This window comes from Epinephelus moara, chromosome 3, assembly GCF_006386435.1.
Source record: "Epinephelus moara isolate mb chromosome 3, YSFRI_EMoa_1.0, whole genome shotgun sequence".
Classification (NCBI taxonomy): Eukaryota; Metazoa; Chordata; class Actinopteri; order Perciformes; family Serranidae; genus Epinephelus; species Epinephelus moara.
The window spans coordinates 18,829,116-18,844,689 of NC_065508.1; the positions used below are offsets into that span (position 1 = coordinate 18,829,116).

Below are 15,574 nucleotides of genomic sequence, written 5' to 3' on the forward strand. Positions count from 1 at the left end.
CATACATCTGTTGCTATGGTACGTTGCCATATGGAAACACTTCATAGGCGCTGGTGATTTTTGCTCCTCGTTTTTTTCTTAATCTGCCACTTAGGTCAAATATAAAAGGAACATCTTTCACCATGGTTTCATAAGTCAGGCAGTGAGGTGTTAATCTCCCGCACTATTATAGCCTCATCAAAGAGATGGTCTGGGAAGCAGCGAGTACTTTTCAAAGGCTGGTCAAAAGATCATGGGAAGACTAACACTGCCTGCACTCACTTATGTTAAGTCACTTTTTATTGATGCGATTTCAGTCTGGGACTTTAGGTGAATCACTGAAAGAACATGAGTCAAATCTTTTTCTCACATGTAGTGCTTTTAATATTGAGGCCTGACTAATTTATTCTTTCTGAGACAGTTCCCACGGACAGTCGGGTAAAAGCATATTGGGACATATTAAAACATCACCACAAATGCCAATGCAATACATTATATAATAAATAAATATATATACATTATTTCAATTTCTCCAGGCTCTATGGAGAGCATTTGCAACATTTAAAACAAGATCTCAATGAATTAATAAATAAATGCATCTATAAAAACAAGAAATAGTTTCAGACCCTGTGCGTGTTTCGTCTATTTATTAATGCAGTGTTTGCAGTAGATCCTTCATAAGCACATTGCACATAAGAGCAGTAGTTGAGTACAATCAGCTGTTTCCCTCTGATGTTTCCCCTTTAGGTGTTTCAGAAATATTCACACAATCCTCGTCTTTCTCCTCTTCATGTCACAGTAAGTCACGAGGAAGGAGGTTTTATGAGCTTTCTGTTACCGCCGGCCAATCAGGTAATGGCTGCTGCTATCCTGTGCCATCGCTCTGCTGACTCTAGTGACTCTGGGCCATTATAAATAACCCTCATACACATGTGCCGCACATTATCCATGTGAAGTACATGCTATCATGTGCTGATCATGTGTGAAGATTGTCCCTCTCTGCGTCTTTGGCCAGGCTCTGCAGCAGAGACCTCTGGAAGGCCTCGTCGCACGACTCAGGGATCAGAAACTCCAGCAGCAGGTCACAGATGCAGTAGATCAGATGCCTGCGCAAAATCACACAAACTGGGTTAATGACGGGATGACATCAGCTGTGATTAATTCAGATGCTTATAGGGATCATATGGAATATGAAATTGTTAAATAGAGCAGATGTATCTGTTATTGAATGATGTATGGCTGTGCGTGACTTGATATAACGCGGTAAGCTGAGGAGTTAGGGACCGTCTCAAAAGGGTACGCACAATCTACTTTTTTAATTATGCAGTTGTAGCGTTCTCATTTCAGACACTTCAGGAAAACTTAACATGAATCTGGGCCTCCTAACATTTTAAACACAACCTCCAGTTTTTAAAGAAAATCATGCAGTATGGCCCAGTGCCATTTTGAGTAGTATTTTTCCACTAACCTCTCATTCTATAAAAAGTAAAAGTACTAAGACAACATAATACACTTCATATACTCGTCGTCAGGGAATTGAACACCTGTTACATGTGACAGGCAGAGTTTCTGTCCTCTATACTAACAAGGAGAGATGGTATTCTGTAATTAGATGGATTCAGGTACATGGTTACTATTTTGGCAGCACAACATATGTTGTATGAAGTGTATAAATGACAATGAAAAACTATTTAATGCAAAAAATGAAGCAGATTAGACAAGTTCTTACAAATACAGACACCTATACAGATATTTTTGTGACATATATGCATAGTATCTTTTCATTACACCTATAGACTGCATAAATAATGGACGTAGCCACCGTGACGTCACCCATTGGTTTATGGACCTTGGTTTGGTATTTTGGCCATCGCTATTTTGTGTTTTTTTGGAGCCCAAAAAAACTGTGGAGGAGCGAGCAGTGTATCTGACTGAGAAGCTGAGGACACAATTGGCAGATAGCCTGTCACTCAAAGCCGCCTGCCCTTATGCGTAACTTTGGGCCTTAATAAAATGTATTGGTGACTTATAAAAAAAAAAAAAATCACCCCCTATACAGTTGTCATTAACGTTGAAATTACCCATAGACACCAAAACTGTTTTTATACCAGGCTGCAAACATGTTTATTTTTTCTGTGAAGTTTGACATTTCAACATGGGGGTTTGTGGGGATTGAGTCTGTTTTGGAGCCAGCCTCAAGTGGTCATTAGAGGAACTGCAGTTTTTGGTACTTCCACGTTGACTTCATTTTTCAGCCTCTGAGGTTGCCACTTGGTTACACCCCTTGTAGTTATACAATTTAGTGTATTATAGACAGAGGTGGGACCAAGTAACTGTTTTCAAAGTCACAAGTGAGTCTTAAGTCTTTGTACTGTACTTGAGTCCCAAGTCAAGTCCTAAACTTTGAGTTACAAGTCCCAAACAAGTCATAATTCACTCTTCACTAAATGTAATGCCATTTTAACAACAGACTAATAATATATTAAACTAAAGCAAATCATTAATGCTTTTTAACATATGTACTTATTTGTTACAGTGTGTTGGAAGTTGTTGCGTCTCTGTCTGTAATTTTCTATCCGCACGTTTTGCGTACTGCATTTCATTTTTTGTTGACCACCAACTCCAAATTAAATTAGCACTTTGTGGCTCTCTCCTGCAACTTGATTGGATGCTGACAGATTGGTTCAAACAAAGTGGATCTGGGGAATTAAGTGTCAACTTGCTGGGAATGAACAGTGTTAATGTTGGCTGATTAAGGAAATTAAGAGAAATTAACTGATCTCATCAGTCATGACACTCTTGTTTGCTTGGGGGAAGGTGTTAAGTCAAAAGGCTCAAGTCTCCAAGTGAAGTCACGAGTCATGGTGTTTAAGTCCAAGTCAAGTTGCAAGTCAAGTCTCTTTTGATTTTGTTTAACTGAGTTTAATGTCATCAAATTTGTGACTCTAGTCCACACATCTGATTGTAGACAATAACCAGAGAAATTCACACTGCAGCTGTACACATTACTGATTCACTTTCTGAGCTCCTGAATGCAGTCGTCGTAAAACAGTAGACTCAGATGTGTGTTTACTCGACAGTTTGTTCGTTGACTCACTTGTTTATCTGGTGGTCCTGTAAAGACTCCAGCATGGTCTCTAAGCTCAGTCTGTACTTCTCACTTCCCAGCATGTCAGTGATGAGCTCTGTTCAGGCACAAAGGACAACGTAGCTTCAGGAGCCTCCAAAAAATCAGCCAGCTACAAAGTGAATCTAACAGCTGTCTCATACCTGGGAGCAGCTGCATTAAACAGTCCAGACACTGCTCCTTGGTTTCCTCTCTTTCTGCGGCACTCCGCTCTGGCCGAGGTTGAGCAGGCAGCGTGCCGCCTGGCCATACAGCTTCCTGCAGCACTTGGAGGTAAATCACCCAGCAGGGGGCACTGGTAAGATGGGCAACTCCTACATCCAACCATCTGGGACAGAATCAGTAGTTTAATGCGTAAGCTTTTTTGACAAGATATCAGCCACTGAATAGAACAAAGAAGTTGGAATAAAAGCACATCCTGTACATGCAAACATGCTTTGAGTGGTGAGCGGGGAATGAAAGACATGCACACAGGGGAAAGCAAGACAAACAAGCATTTTTAAATCTGTATAAACCTCTGCAGGAGCATGAACATTTTACTGACATGCTTAGTGAACCCTAAAACTCCCAGAGGCATATATCATGTCCAAAAATAGAGGCCTGTATAATCAGTTAATGACAGCAGGACACAAGAGATTAGACAAGCACAGTTCCCACAGACTGTGTGGTAAAAACAAGTCCAGAGGTAATTCTAGAGCCCCAGTGAGGCTTAAACATTGCATTTACAGAAAGACAAGCAATCTGAGAGAAGGTCATGCAGCAGGCGCATGCCACAAACCTCTGAGTGCCTCATATTGTAGAAAATGACCCAGCATCTGCCTGTTCAGCTGTATGGAGGAAAAATAATATGTGCAACTATGGCATCTGCAAGCAAAGTAGGTCTACAGTCAGTAGTAGGATCAGCTGCAGCGAGCGTGTAACTGCCACACACTGCCTTACTTACATGTGACAGCTGTATGTGCAGTGAACTGAGGGAAACTCCTACCTCTCGATGAAGGTGCCAAAGAGCAGTCTGATGGTCTTCTGTATGTTCTCAGTGCACAGCCAACTCCACTGGTCCCTCATCAGCAGACACAAAATGTTCAAAGCAACATCTGCCACAGCTGTGTCTGCAGCACACAGCAACAAACACAGTGAAGTCACAGCAACACAACGATGGGACACCTCAAAACACATAAGACATGCTGTACAGAAAAAGCACATCAATGTTGGAAAGTGACAAATAGAAACGTTCTGCATGTCTAAACTAACAGTGGAGTTTTGCTGCACCCAAGTGGTGAAGCTGCATTACTGCATGTTGATTCTGCAGCACTGCCAAGAATGAGACACTTCGTATTGACATTGGGAAAAAAACTAACTACCATACATTTTTTTAAACTACTTTTAAAAGACTACATTCTGAACTCAAATCTGTCCTGTCCATTAAAGGCTAAAAATGCCCCAAAAAATATCTTTAAAAAAAAAAATATATATATATATTCTTTAAGTCAGTAGCGTAGTGGATAGTGCTGGCGCCCCACAGAACAGAGGTGATGCCTCGCTGCAGTGGTCACGAGTTTGACTCCGACTTGCACCTTTCTGGAATTTCCCAATTGTGGGATCAATAAAGATGTATCTTATCTGATCTTAAGTAGGAAACAGAAAATGGAAAGAGGGCAGAGGTGTGATACTTTACTTGCTTTCAAGAGTCTACTTAGAGCACGAGTACTATTAGAATATAAATAATTTGTCAAGTCGAGGATTTGGATGCTTTTTGAGACGTATGGGATTATGAAGGCTTGCTTTTCTCTTTAAAAGACTTGGAAATCACTTTTGTTATGTGTTGCTTTAATCAAAGTGAACTTATTTATTTTATTTATTTATTTTTGATCTGTATTCTAGTCTGTGTTTGTCTTTGTTGCAAACTATTGTAAATGAAGAATAATTTTGTTTAAAAACTCAAAAAATTGGATGGATTGGAACCCTGATTTCATTTCTTGGGAAAAGACATGACTGTACATCAGTGCTCCAGCAGCATAAGAAGTCGCTCACTCTGCTCTTTTTTTTGTTTAGAGATGAATCCTAGTGCTGAGACAGATTCAACCATTTTACGCCTTTAAGGGTGAGAGGGACCTCAAGTTAGTTATTCCTTTTGCTCTCTTTGAAAAACACCTCAATAAGGTGTCAGCTAGTTGGAGGAAGAGTGCCAGGGAGCTGAAAGTTTCTAGTAAATGACCATCACTAAAAACAATCTACCTGCTGTTAGCTATAATGTATATCATTTCCAGTTAATTTTATTATATAAAATGTGTGTTTTCTGTTTAAAAAGTACAAATGTAGAAAGATAAAAAGCATTCTCCCCTCTTTTAAGCGCTCATGTGTCCAGCTGAGTACACAGCTGACAGGTAGCCTACATTGTTTGTTTACATGATGACAAAGAAGCACATTTTTTACAGATTCCTTCTGGACAGAGAGTAAAGCTAGCTTGGTGTTAAGACACACGCATATCCCATAAAGCAAGGGTGTCAAACATACGGCCTGGGGGCCAGAACTGGTCCATCAGTGGGTTCAATCCGGCCCACGTATGCGCACTTGATGCACTTGTGAAGGCTAAGAGGTGCCAGGTTTCAGGAGCAAGTTAATAGTTTTGTTATGTAAAATTCTGCTTCAGAGGCTTTTCCACCCTCACCAGAACATAGATCTTCAGATTTTTAGTTTTGTGTGATGTCAGGATTACTACACAATAGTGGAAATGTACAGAAAAATGCACATGTAATGACAGTGAGTAGTCGACTGACTGAATGTGGGAAAACTGAGAAATACTGTGAAATTGCATTTATTCTTCTGAAGACATCATGAGTTGTTTGTCATCTGTTTTGTGGAAGGATGAGTGTTTTTAAAATGCACTTCTTTAAACAAAAGAAAGGTAAAACAAAAAAAAAACAACAAAAAAAATGGAGGTGTTTGTTATTTATAGGATATTATGCAATGGTTTTACTGGTCTGACCCACCTGCAATCAAATTGGACTGTATGCAGTCCATGAATTAAAATGAGTTTGACACCTGTGCCCTAAACAGATCCTTTAAAAAGTGTGTGCAACATATCCACGACAAGACACTGGCGGAGGAGATGGACAGCCAGGACACTGTCATGTTATTTTGGCACGAAAATATAAGACCCGGGCAAATAACTTCAGCAAAATGATTTTGAAGTACTGCAAAAGTAATCAAAAGTATTTAGAATAGTTAGTTTGAGTAATCTAGTGAAATATGTTACTAATTACATTTCAGGGCATGTACTCAGTAATCTGTAGTAAAATATGTTTTCAAAGTAACCCTCCCAACACTGGGTTTGAGATAAGACTGCTGTGTAAATCTCAACCTGTCCCGTGACTTTTCCCTGAAGTCTTCTTGTCTTTGCCGGGCTGCTCACAGCTCTGCTTGGCCGTCTCCCTCCCATTCGAATCACATAAAAGTCTTTCCTGCTGTTTGACGAAGCCCTCCAGGCTAGACAGTGACATGCCATTGAGGACCTATGATTAGCAGAGCAAAAATGTCAGCTGTGTCCAGTTTAAGACACACATTTGTCAGTCGGACACGGTAAATACAGCATGGTAACTTACAGAGCTGCCTTCACTGAAGCAGTAGGTCACTTTAGGGTGTATGTCAGGTATATTCAGAGATGGGGAAACTTTGCTTGGGAACATAAGCCTCCTGAAATCCAGAAACAAAACACTCAAAAAATCACAAGAATACCAGAGGAACAAGATCATTCAATGTGTTTCTAAGTGTTCTAATTTTTTAATTGAATTGCACTGTTTGTTTTATTTCATTATCCTCTCTGTGAGACAGACCCATGGATTAGAGGTCATAAAATAAACATTGTAAATCAATAAGACACAAAGAACAACATTCCTGCTACACAAAATAAAACAGATCTATATCAAAATGTTCTCTAGCCTTTGCTCTTCCTTGTAAACCCCTGTATAATGTTATCTCTTAAAGCCTCTGAGATTTGTTTCAAGCGACTCAGTCTATGAGGGTAAAGTGCTTTTTGGTTGATCTGGTCACAACTTGTCATTCGGGGTCACAAGTGGACACTGTTTTGTTGTCAAGAAGTCACATGGCAGACATTTTGGGAACAAAGGCACTGGCCTGCTACAGAGCACTCACCTGTACTTTCTGCTGTCCATTGTTCTTCCATCAGCGTCTCCCTCAAGGTCCTCCGTCGGACTGAGGGGCTCAGGATGAGGGAAAGCCGTCTTCAAGGTGTCTAAAGCATTTTCCACCATCTTTAATAGCAATCAAGGTGGAGAAGACAAGAGATTATTATATTCCCCTAAATTAGCTCTCACTTTTCATTGAATCTATAGTGTTTATTAGCAAGCTTTAGAGACCCTGGAAGGCAAAATCTGTTACCTTTAGACTCTCTGATTAGATTTATCTCAAAACACTTGAAGTACATAAAACAAATATCTTTAAAGACCAATGTGTTTTGGCCTGTGGTCTTGATCGGGTCATCATGAAACTCAGTACAAAACATAATTAAAAAAGGTGGCGGCACAGTGAAGCAATGGTTAGCATTGTCGCCTCACAGCAAGAGTGATCCTGGTTCAAACCCCAGGGTACAGGAGCCCCCCTGTGCAGAGTCTGCATGTTCTCCCCCTTGTAAGCATGGGTTTTCACCGGCTACTCCAGCTTCTTCCCACAGTCCAAAGACATGCTGGTTAATTGCTGACTCTAAAAATTGCCCCTAGGTGTGAATGTGAGCGTGAATAGTTTTTCATCTTTATGTGTTGTAGAGTTTTTTGTGTGATGATGACCCTAAATGAAAAGTCAGGAGGTCACCAAAAGGATTCATTGTCTGGGGACTGTGAGTATATTTCATTAGTCTTTGGCTCAATACTGATAAGATTTTTTTTTTTTTTTTTTTTTTCTGAAACACAAATTGTTGGCAGAACAGACCAACTGGCTGAAATCATCATCAGACCAGGCTGATAGGGCCAATAGATTTGAGCTACTTTGAGTTTCAATTTAATTTGACAAGGTCATTTTCTCCAGGTACTCCGGCTTCCTCCCACAGTCCAAAGACATGCAGGTTAAGTGATAGTGTGGCGACCTGTCCAGGGTGTCCCCCGCCTCTCACCCAATGTCAGCTGGAAAAGGCTCAAGCCCCCCAGCGACCCCCAGCATGATAAGCAATTACAGAAAGTAAATAAACAAATGAATGAATTTAAATAGTTGTGAAACAAATTTTTTCTCTGTGTCTATGATTTTACCACATGGACACATGTTTTGATCTTATTCTATCAATCAATTTTATCAGCGTCCTCACAAAACCTACAGTATGAAGATTCTTTCTCACCTTATCAATTCTTGACTTGACAAAAGGCCGTCTTCCAAAATATGTACAAACATCAGAGTTAAGAGCCAGGAACTCCTGCATGTCCTCATTGTTTGATGTTTCAGGAATGCTGCTTAATTGCTAGAAGGACAAAAATCAATCAAATTACAGACTCACAAAAATCATCTCATTAACTGAGCATAGCATTAGCTCAGGCAGGACACAACGTCAACCTCAGCTCACATCCCAGCTACATCAGCTGATCTCAAGCAGCCCAATCAACCAATGGAGTAGCTGATTGATGGAAGGGAGTCAGCTGATAGATCACGTGATTCCTTTCTATGCAACCAATTGGCGAATCTCATTCAGGGCGCCCTATTTAAACTGCTCTGACCTGCCTACTGTTGCTGCTTCCTCTGCAAGCCACTGTGCAACCCGCCTCCACCCCAGCTCCTCCTTTTCATGCTGTGTTTTACTTATGAGTGTCATTTCTGTCTGTGGGCAGGGAGGTTTGCTCTCTCCACATCAGGTTTTCTATATAGGCCCAAGAAGAAAGGCAGAGGCCCCAGAATAGAGCCGTACCAGCAAATATAATACTGCAAATGGAAATAAAGTTTTCCATGACTAAAGTAGTCCTGACTTGACTGAAGTTATGATCTTGTACTTACTTTAAGGAATGTATCCAGTTGGTTTTTACGGGCTTCAACCTTGTCGCTGTCTGCACTGCCAAACGAAAGGTCAGGGAACATTTTCTTTGGGCCTTTGACATCTGAAAATCCATCACATTGATTTTCAATATTGCATCTGTGTTGTATGCAGTTCAATGGTCAATTAAAGGGGATGATCATTTCTTACTCTTGATTACTTTCTTGACTTCAGGCCTCTCCTCCAAACGTGTTTGCAAGTTGAGGAACTCGCTGTATCTCCGGTTGACAGTGTGAGAGGACACAGGTTGCAGAGTACCGCCGTTTTCAGCCATCGTCTCAAACTGTAAAACAGAAAGTGGAGGTCAGTGTGTGGTAATTGATATTAAACATAAGAAAGTAGGAGGTGGCAGTACCTTTACAGTGTAGAGAGTATAGGGATGTGTGCCTGTGCCACGCTGCTCCTTCGCAGTGACAGTGCCAGAAATTTGCACGTTCTGGATGTTGACAGGTGTAGCTTGGTTACTGGAGGTATCAAAGTTGCATGAGGTTAGACAAACTCTTCTTGGTGAACACGTTGGGGATTTCTCTTGGGCCATACCTGCTGGCCACTGGGAGTCCTCAGGCACCACAACCTTTGGCCCAAGATTTTTCAAAGGACCAAAGCAGCCGAACGCCTCATCACCCTTTAAATTCATGACATTGCAGAAGTTTGTTGGAGGACCACATTCGCAAAAGCCTCCTGTCAGGTTGTCTTCAGAGTCTGATGGAATTAGAGAGTCAAGTGAAATTATTTTGGGCTCTGATGAGTGGGAGTAGTGGCCAGACGGGAACGCACAGCAGTTCACTTTGCAAGGTGTGAGCAAACCTGCGTCACAGCCTTCTACTTTCCCAGCAGACGTCAGGCTAACCATGCTGCTCTGTGAGGAATCCCTCTCACACATGGTTTTCTGGCTCTGCAGATCATCAAGGTCAGAGGTGCTTCTGCTGGTAGGGTGATCAGAAGAAGACAGGGACCTGCAGGTGGTCCAGGACTCCTGCAGGATCTGACATCCATATAGTGAGGCTGCAGCTGGGAGTTCATCCACACTGATTTCCTGTGGTTCTCTGGACCTGGTGATTATGTCTACAATGGTCTGGTTGAGCCAGTCGGGATCAGACACCCTGCTTATAAGCGGCAACAGCACGTTGCAGGTGATGAGTTCTGTAACCATGTAGCCTCCTGTCCTGGTTTCCATCTGAGGGTATGGAACAAGCACATGTAAGACGAGGTTTACCAGAGCTCTTGAGTAGCTGAGCTCAGCGACTGCATTGCTCACAGCTGGATGAGGGGCATCTACTTCACTGTACAGCTGCCAGAGGCTGATTCTCTCCTTTTGTGTCGACTGTATCTGTCTTGCCGTCATGTAGCTCTGCAGGTGACAGCCGTACAGCTCTAGCAGCCGTTGAACCAGTGCTTTTCTGTCCACTCGCCGTGCACGCTCCTTCAGCTCCATCACTGACTCCAGCATCGAATCACACACCGAACGCTCAAACTCCCCCTCCACCCCTGGCAGCAGAGTGCGATACCATGAGGACACAAAATCACGCACCGCTTTGTGGACAACACTGTTGATCTCGTGGTTCAACCTCCACTCATGTTCAGGTGAATTCAGGGGTGGGTTAACTTTGCCAAGGGGCAAAAAGTGCTCCAAGTGGAGAAGGCTGTTTGCGTCCAGTAAGGCACGGGACCCGAGCCAACCCCCCAGAACCACCAAGAGACTGGTGAAGACGCAGAGGAGCCAGACGTTCACAAGGAGATGGAAGAGGACGAGCCATGCCAGCAGAGCTCCGAGTCCTAAAAGCCTCCGCTGCCCAATGAACTCTGATAACGTCCAGTGATTAGAGCTCTTTGTGGAAGGCATTATAGTCAGCTGGGGAAATGTGTCCTGTTGAGAAAAGACAATGATATATCATGTTACATACCAAGCACAAAGAATAAGAGTAGAGGTGCTGTAGAACTCTACACAACCAAACAGCATTGCTTAAGAGATTACTTGATAAATGGTTAGTTGTAAACCTTAGCTGCACAATGCTGCTGTATATCGATGGGACTTTTCACTGTTGTTTAAAGGTGCAGCTCAGAAATAGTTTCATTATTGATTTATCTATTTTCTTGTATGTCTAAAACAAACAAACCACAATATGGTTGCATGACATAACATTGCTAGCACGGCACCGCTGTGAAGCCCTGTTCGGGTTGATGACACTCAGGTACAGCTACCTAAAAATTGCCACTAAAATTCTCTGAGATACAATATTAGCCAGATTGCTCCTTCAGTAACAATAGTTGGTTAACTGCATTGTGGTAAAATAATGCCAACAGCAAATCAATTAAAATGCAGTGACTATAATCAGCCTTACCACATGGGACAGCTAACATTATAATTTATCACAGAGCGGGACCTGTTGCCATGGCAATTTGTAAACTTTGAAGGACAGTGAGTCTTCTGCTGCCTGCTGCTGCTGCCTGCTGTAGCAGCTACTGTTTTCTTTCTTTTTCTTTAATTGACATTTTGACTAAACCTTTAGAAAAATGCCCCTGGAAAACCTGAACATCTACTTTATATCTAGCAGACAGGGCTAATGTACACCTAGCATTAGCAGCTAGCCTACAGTCCACTGACATGACACCACAGTTATTAGGAACATACACCCCTGTTGTAAAACCAGCTAGGAGACAGTAAAAAAAAAAAAATTGTTACCTGAAAAGTTGCAGGAGCTTTACAACACGAATACAGCCCATACGGGACGTCCTCCTCTTCCTCCTCCTCAGGGACATTGCTCTAATCCTCCAGCAAAGATAATCTGGGTCAGTCTGTAAATCAACATAGACGCTTGGCCCATATGGACAGCTAACTAGCTGTTAGGTGTCCACTTGACCTGCCAGAAGGCAAACGCAGTCCCATTGTTCACAGCTCTGTGGTCGCACACATGTAGTGTGCAAAAACTTCTGAGATAAATACAAAAATAAATACATACTTCAGTTAATAAATAAAACAATATGTTTATAACTAAATGCTGAAATAAAGTAACAAGTACATAAATAAAGTGTTGGTGTTCAGTCAGGATGTATGTCTTCACTTTATCTCTACATTTCTTTAGGCCTACATTTACAGTTATTTATTCATGGGTTTCCACATTTCTTTATTCCGGCTTGTAAGAGCCACAGTGTGTGGATATAAGTACATTTAAATATCATGCAAAAATAATTTCCAGACATTGTATAAAATATAGGTAATGTATAAAAATGTAAAAAGACAAAATGCATGTAGGCTATGTTGAATTTTGAGAATGTTGCTCCCTTTAATTTCATGATTTATGTGCAGGTTAGTTGAGCAGAGAGCTGCATTAGGCACAGGAGCACCCTGTATTTCTACTGTGTGACTCAGTGTAATTTTAACTTTTCACTAAACATTTTAAACTGAATTACATTCCCTGTCATTTGCGTCAGACTGAAGTTACTGTGTCACCACAAGGCGACTTCTGTGTATATGATAATAAGGTAGTAGGTTGTAATTACATCTCTGTGAAGCAGGATTGGTTTCAAGAGCTTGCCCAGCTGATCAGTCCTGCTTTCAAGTGAGGTTAGCACCATCCACATCATTAAACTACAGACACAGATATTATTAATGAAGACGTGCAGAAATAAATTAATGCAGAAATGTGGAAATACAAATGATGCAGAAATACAGAAATAAATTAAAGTAAATTATAAAAATAAAATATGAAATAAACCAAAATAAAAATTTAGACCGTCTATTTATTTCAACATTTAATAATATTTTTACTGTCTTTAGTTATTGACAGTTTATTTATTTTCTATCCTAAATGTGCTGTATTGAAATTAGTGTACATGACAAAATAGACATCATGTATACTGCATGTTTAATTGTATTATTGTAATAACACTATAAAGCATCAGTTACATTTCAACAAATGCAATGATTTTGAAGCTGACAGAGGATGTTGGCAGAAAGCCAGAATGATGCAAAAATGAACTGCAGAAAAGCAAAAGAACTTCAAACACAACATGACTTCACCAGGAAGAAGAAGTCCATCAAAGATGACCACAGGGTTTTAAGCAACCTGGAGACACTGGCCATCTGCTTAAAATTCCTTAATGACCTCCGGCTCCATTAACCAGGTGTCAAGGCTTTTCAGAGAAAGCTGGACACAGGGGTCACAGGGGTCCCATGGGGTCAAAGACTGTGTCTTTGACCCCATGGGAGCTATGCACAGCACAATTGGAGCTGCAGTGTTGGAGGGTCACAACACATGGCACTAGAAATAAAGGGATGGCACTTATCCCTTCATGACAGCTCTATGGGGGGTGAATTTTTATATAACTCACCTATTTACATTTTATTACGGCTTAAAGTTATGCATGATTAAGGGCAGGCTGCTTTGAGTGACTGGCTGTCTGCTTATAGTTTCGTTGACCTCAGTCAGATCCACCCTCTCGCCCAGATTTGGTCATCTCTGGCTCCAAAAACCCAAACTGCACCAAGCCGCTGTTCCATCTCACGCTCCATTCTACCCTCACTCGTGAACAAGACTCTGAGATACTTGAACTCCCTCGCTTGAGGCAGCAGCTCTCTCCCAACCCAGAGCGGGCAATCCACTGGTTGCATCCATTATTTTTACAGTCTATGATGGCGATTGGCTTTCAGACCCAGCCTCAAGTGGCCATTAGAGGAACTGCGCTTTTTGGCTTTTAGACGTCCACTGACATAGCACTGCTATTTGATGACTTCAGTTGGTGCCACTGCGTCAACAACTGCCGCCGTATTATACCACCGTAAAAGGTGCTTTTTTGCATCAGTATCTGACGCCCAGATCACTGACAAAGCGGCAGCATTTGACAAGGTCAGAATGAGAACAGGTTGGGGTAGTGACAGGTACTTTTTCAAGGACCACTTTGGTTGAGGTTTCAAGCCAGCTGAGCCAATTAGGTGGAGTTACACTGCAGACTGGTCAGAGGGAATTGTCACTAGAATCATCACTTAGGCAAGATGGCACATGCTGCAAAAGCCCGCTAGTTTTAAACATCCAAGCTACCATAAATACAGACCACAATTCTTTTAGTCACTCTACCCAGATTTTTAAAAATGGCAGCTCGCAAAAACTATACTGTACACTATACACTACGACAAAGTGCAGTCGGGCTTTCTGCCAGAAAGGTATTTCTTGGTTAAGGTTAGGGTAAAATATTGTGGTTTGGGTTAAGATGAGTAGACTTCAGCCAGAAAGTTGAGCTTGCCCTGTCAGCAAACTTCTTCCATGTGCATTTGGATGAAAGCAGTGTTATAAGTTACAATGGGCCCTAGTGCACACTATCGTGCATATATAGTCCTGGCACAAAAACTTGTCATTGGACAGCATCAACATAATTTTACAAAGCAATCATCACTGCATATCTGACAAAAATATCAAATCAATTAAGAAATTAATCATTTAATTGAATTGAATTTTTAGCTGTTTATTTTCTAGTTTTATAGCTTATGTAGAAAAAGCACATAATTTTATTTTAGGTAGCTACTGACTATTTAAAAAAAATAAAAATAAAAAAGTAAACCATGACATAAATGGGTTTGCCTTTTTGAGGACACATATAGCAAATGGCACAAGTTTTAAATTAGGATAACTCTCTGTCTTTTACCATTCCTCTTTGAGGAAACTCCAAAACAAAGTCCATTCGACAACAGAAATGAACAAAAACCAGGATCATGACACAAAGATGATGTCACAAATTCTGCAAACACCAGAGGGACCTGCAGTGGAAACTTAAACACAGAAAAGAAGTCAAGCTGAACCGTGCCATGGGAATAAGGCATAACTGGATGAGCCTTTGCTTCCAGTTCTAGTTCTGTTCTCAGATGAAGTTTGCCTTCGGGATGGCCTCCACCCAAACCAGGAGGGATCACGGCTTTTATCAGTCAACATTGACCTGACCGTCCGATCCTGCACCACAGCCACCTCCTGATTCACTGCTCACCCACCTCCACCCTCCTCCACTACACATTGCACCAGACACACTTCTCCCTCAGTAGCACCTTCTCTGCAACCGGAAACACAGGACATTCACACCATAAAAACTATCATTAGACTTAGAAAGTTGAAAATCAGGAATGTTTTTAGACCTAACCGTGTTTTTAACATCCATTTGAAATGTCATGAAGAGCGCACGTTCAGCACAAACATTAAAATGGCAGTGCTGAACGTGCACTCCCTTTTAAACAAATCTTTTATCATAAATGATTTAATTTTAGACAGTAACCTAGACAGTATTCTCCTTACAGAGACATGGCTTGGCACCGACGCACCTGTTGTTCTCATCGAGGCTTCCCCACCAAATTTTAACTTTTTATATTCTATTAGGGGAGGTAAAAGAGGAGGCGGAACTGCATCAGTAACAAAAACCACAATGTCCTCAAATGAAGTTTCTGTTAGCAGTTACAC

The 15,574-nt window shown here is 41.3% G+C and overlaps 1 protein-coding gene across 1 annotated transcript in view; it reads right to left on the minus strand.

Annotated features, from left to right (window-relative positions):
- Positions 1–611: 611 nt before the first annotated feature.
- The window catches only part of snx19a (sorting nexin 19a), a 20,329-nt gene continuing 5,366 nt past the window's right edge, over positions 612–15,574 (minus strand). The window contains exons 2-13 of the mRNA XM_050041074.1: positions 11,818–12,065; positions 9,490–11,001; positions 9,285–9,417; positions 9,098–9,198; positions 8,451–8,570; positions 7,259–7,377; positions 6,709–6,799; positions 6,468–6,618; positions 4,092–4,215; positions 3,250–3,434; positions 3,077–3,164; positions 612–1,085 (exon numbers count right to left, since the gene is read on the minus strand). Of these exons, the coding sequence (XP_049897031.1) occupies positions 956–1,085; positions 3,077–3,164; positions 3,250–3,434; positions 4,092–4,215; positions 6,468–6,618; positions 6,709–6,799; positions 7,259–7,377; positions 8,451–8,570; positions 9,098–9,198; positions 9,285–9,417; positions 9,490–10,977 (2,730 nt within the window). The 5' untranslated portion in view covers positions 10,978–11,001; positions 11,818–12,065 and the 3' untranslated portion in view covers positions 612–955. The remainder of the gene's footprint in view (positions 1,086–3,076; positions 3,165–3,249; positions 3,435–4,091; positions 4,216–6,467; positions 6,619–6,708; positions 6,800–7,258; positions 7,378–8,450; positions 8,571–9,097; positions 9,199–9,284; positions 9,418–9,489; positions 11,002–11,817; positions 12,066–15,574) is intronic.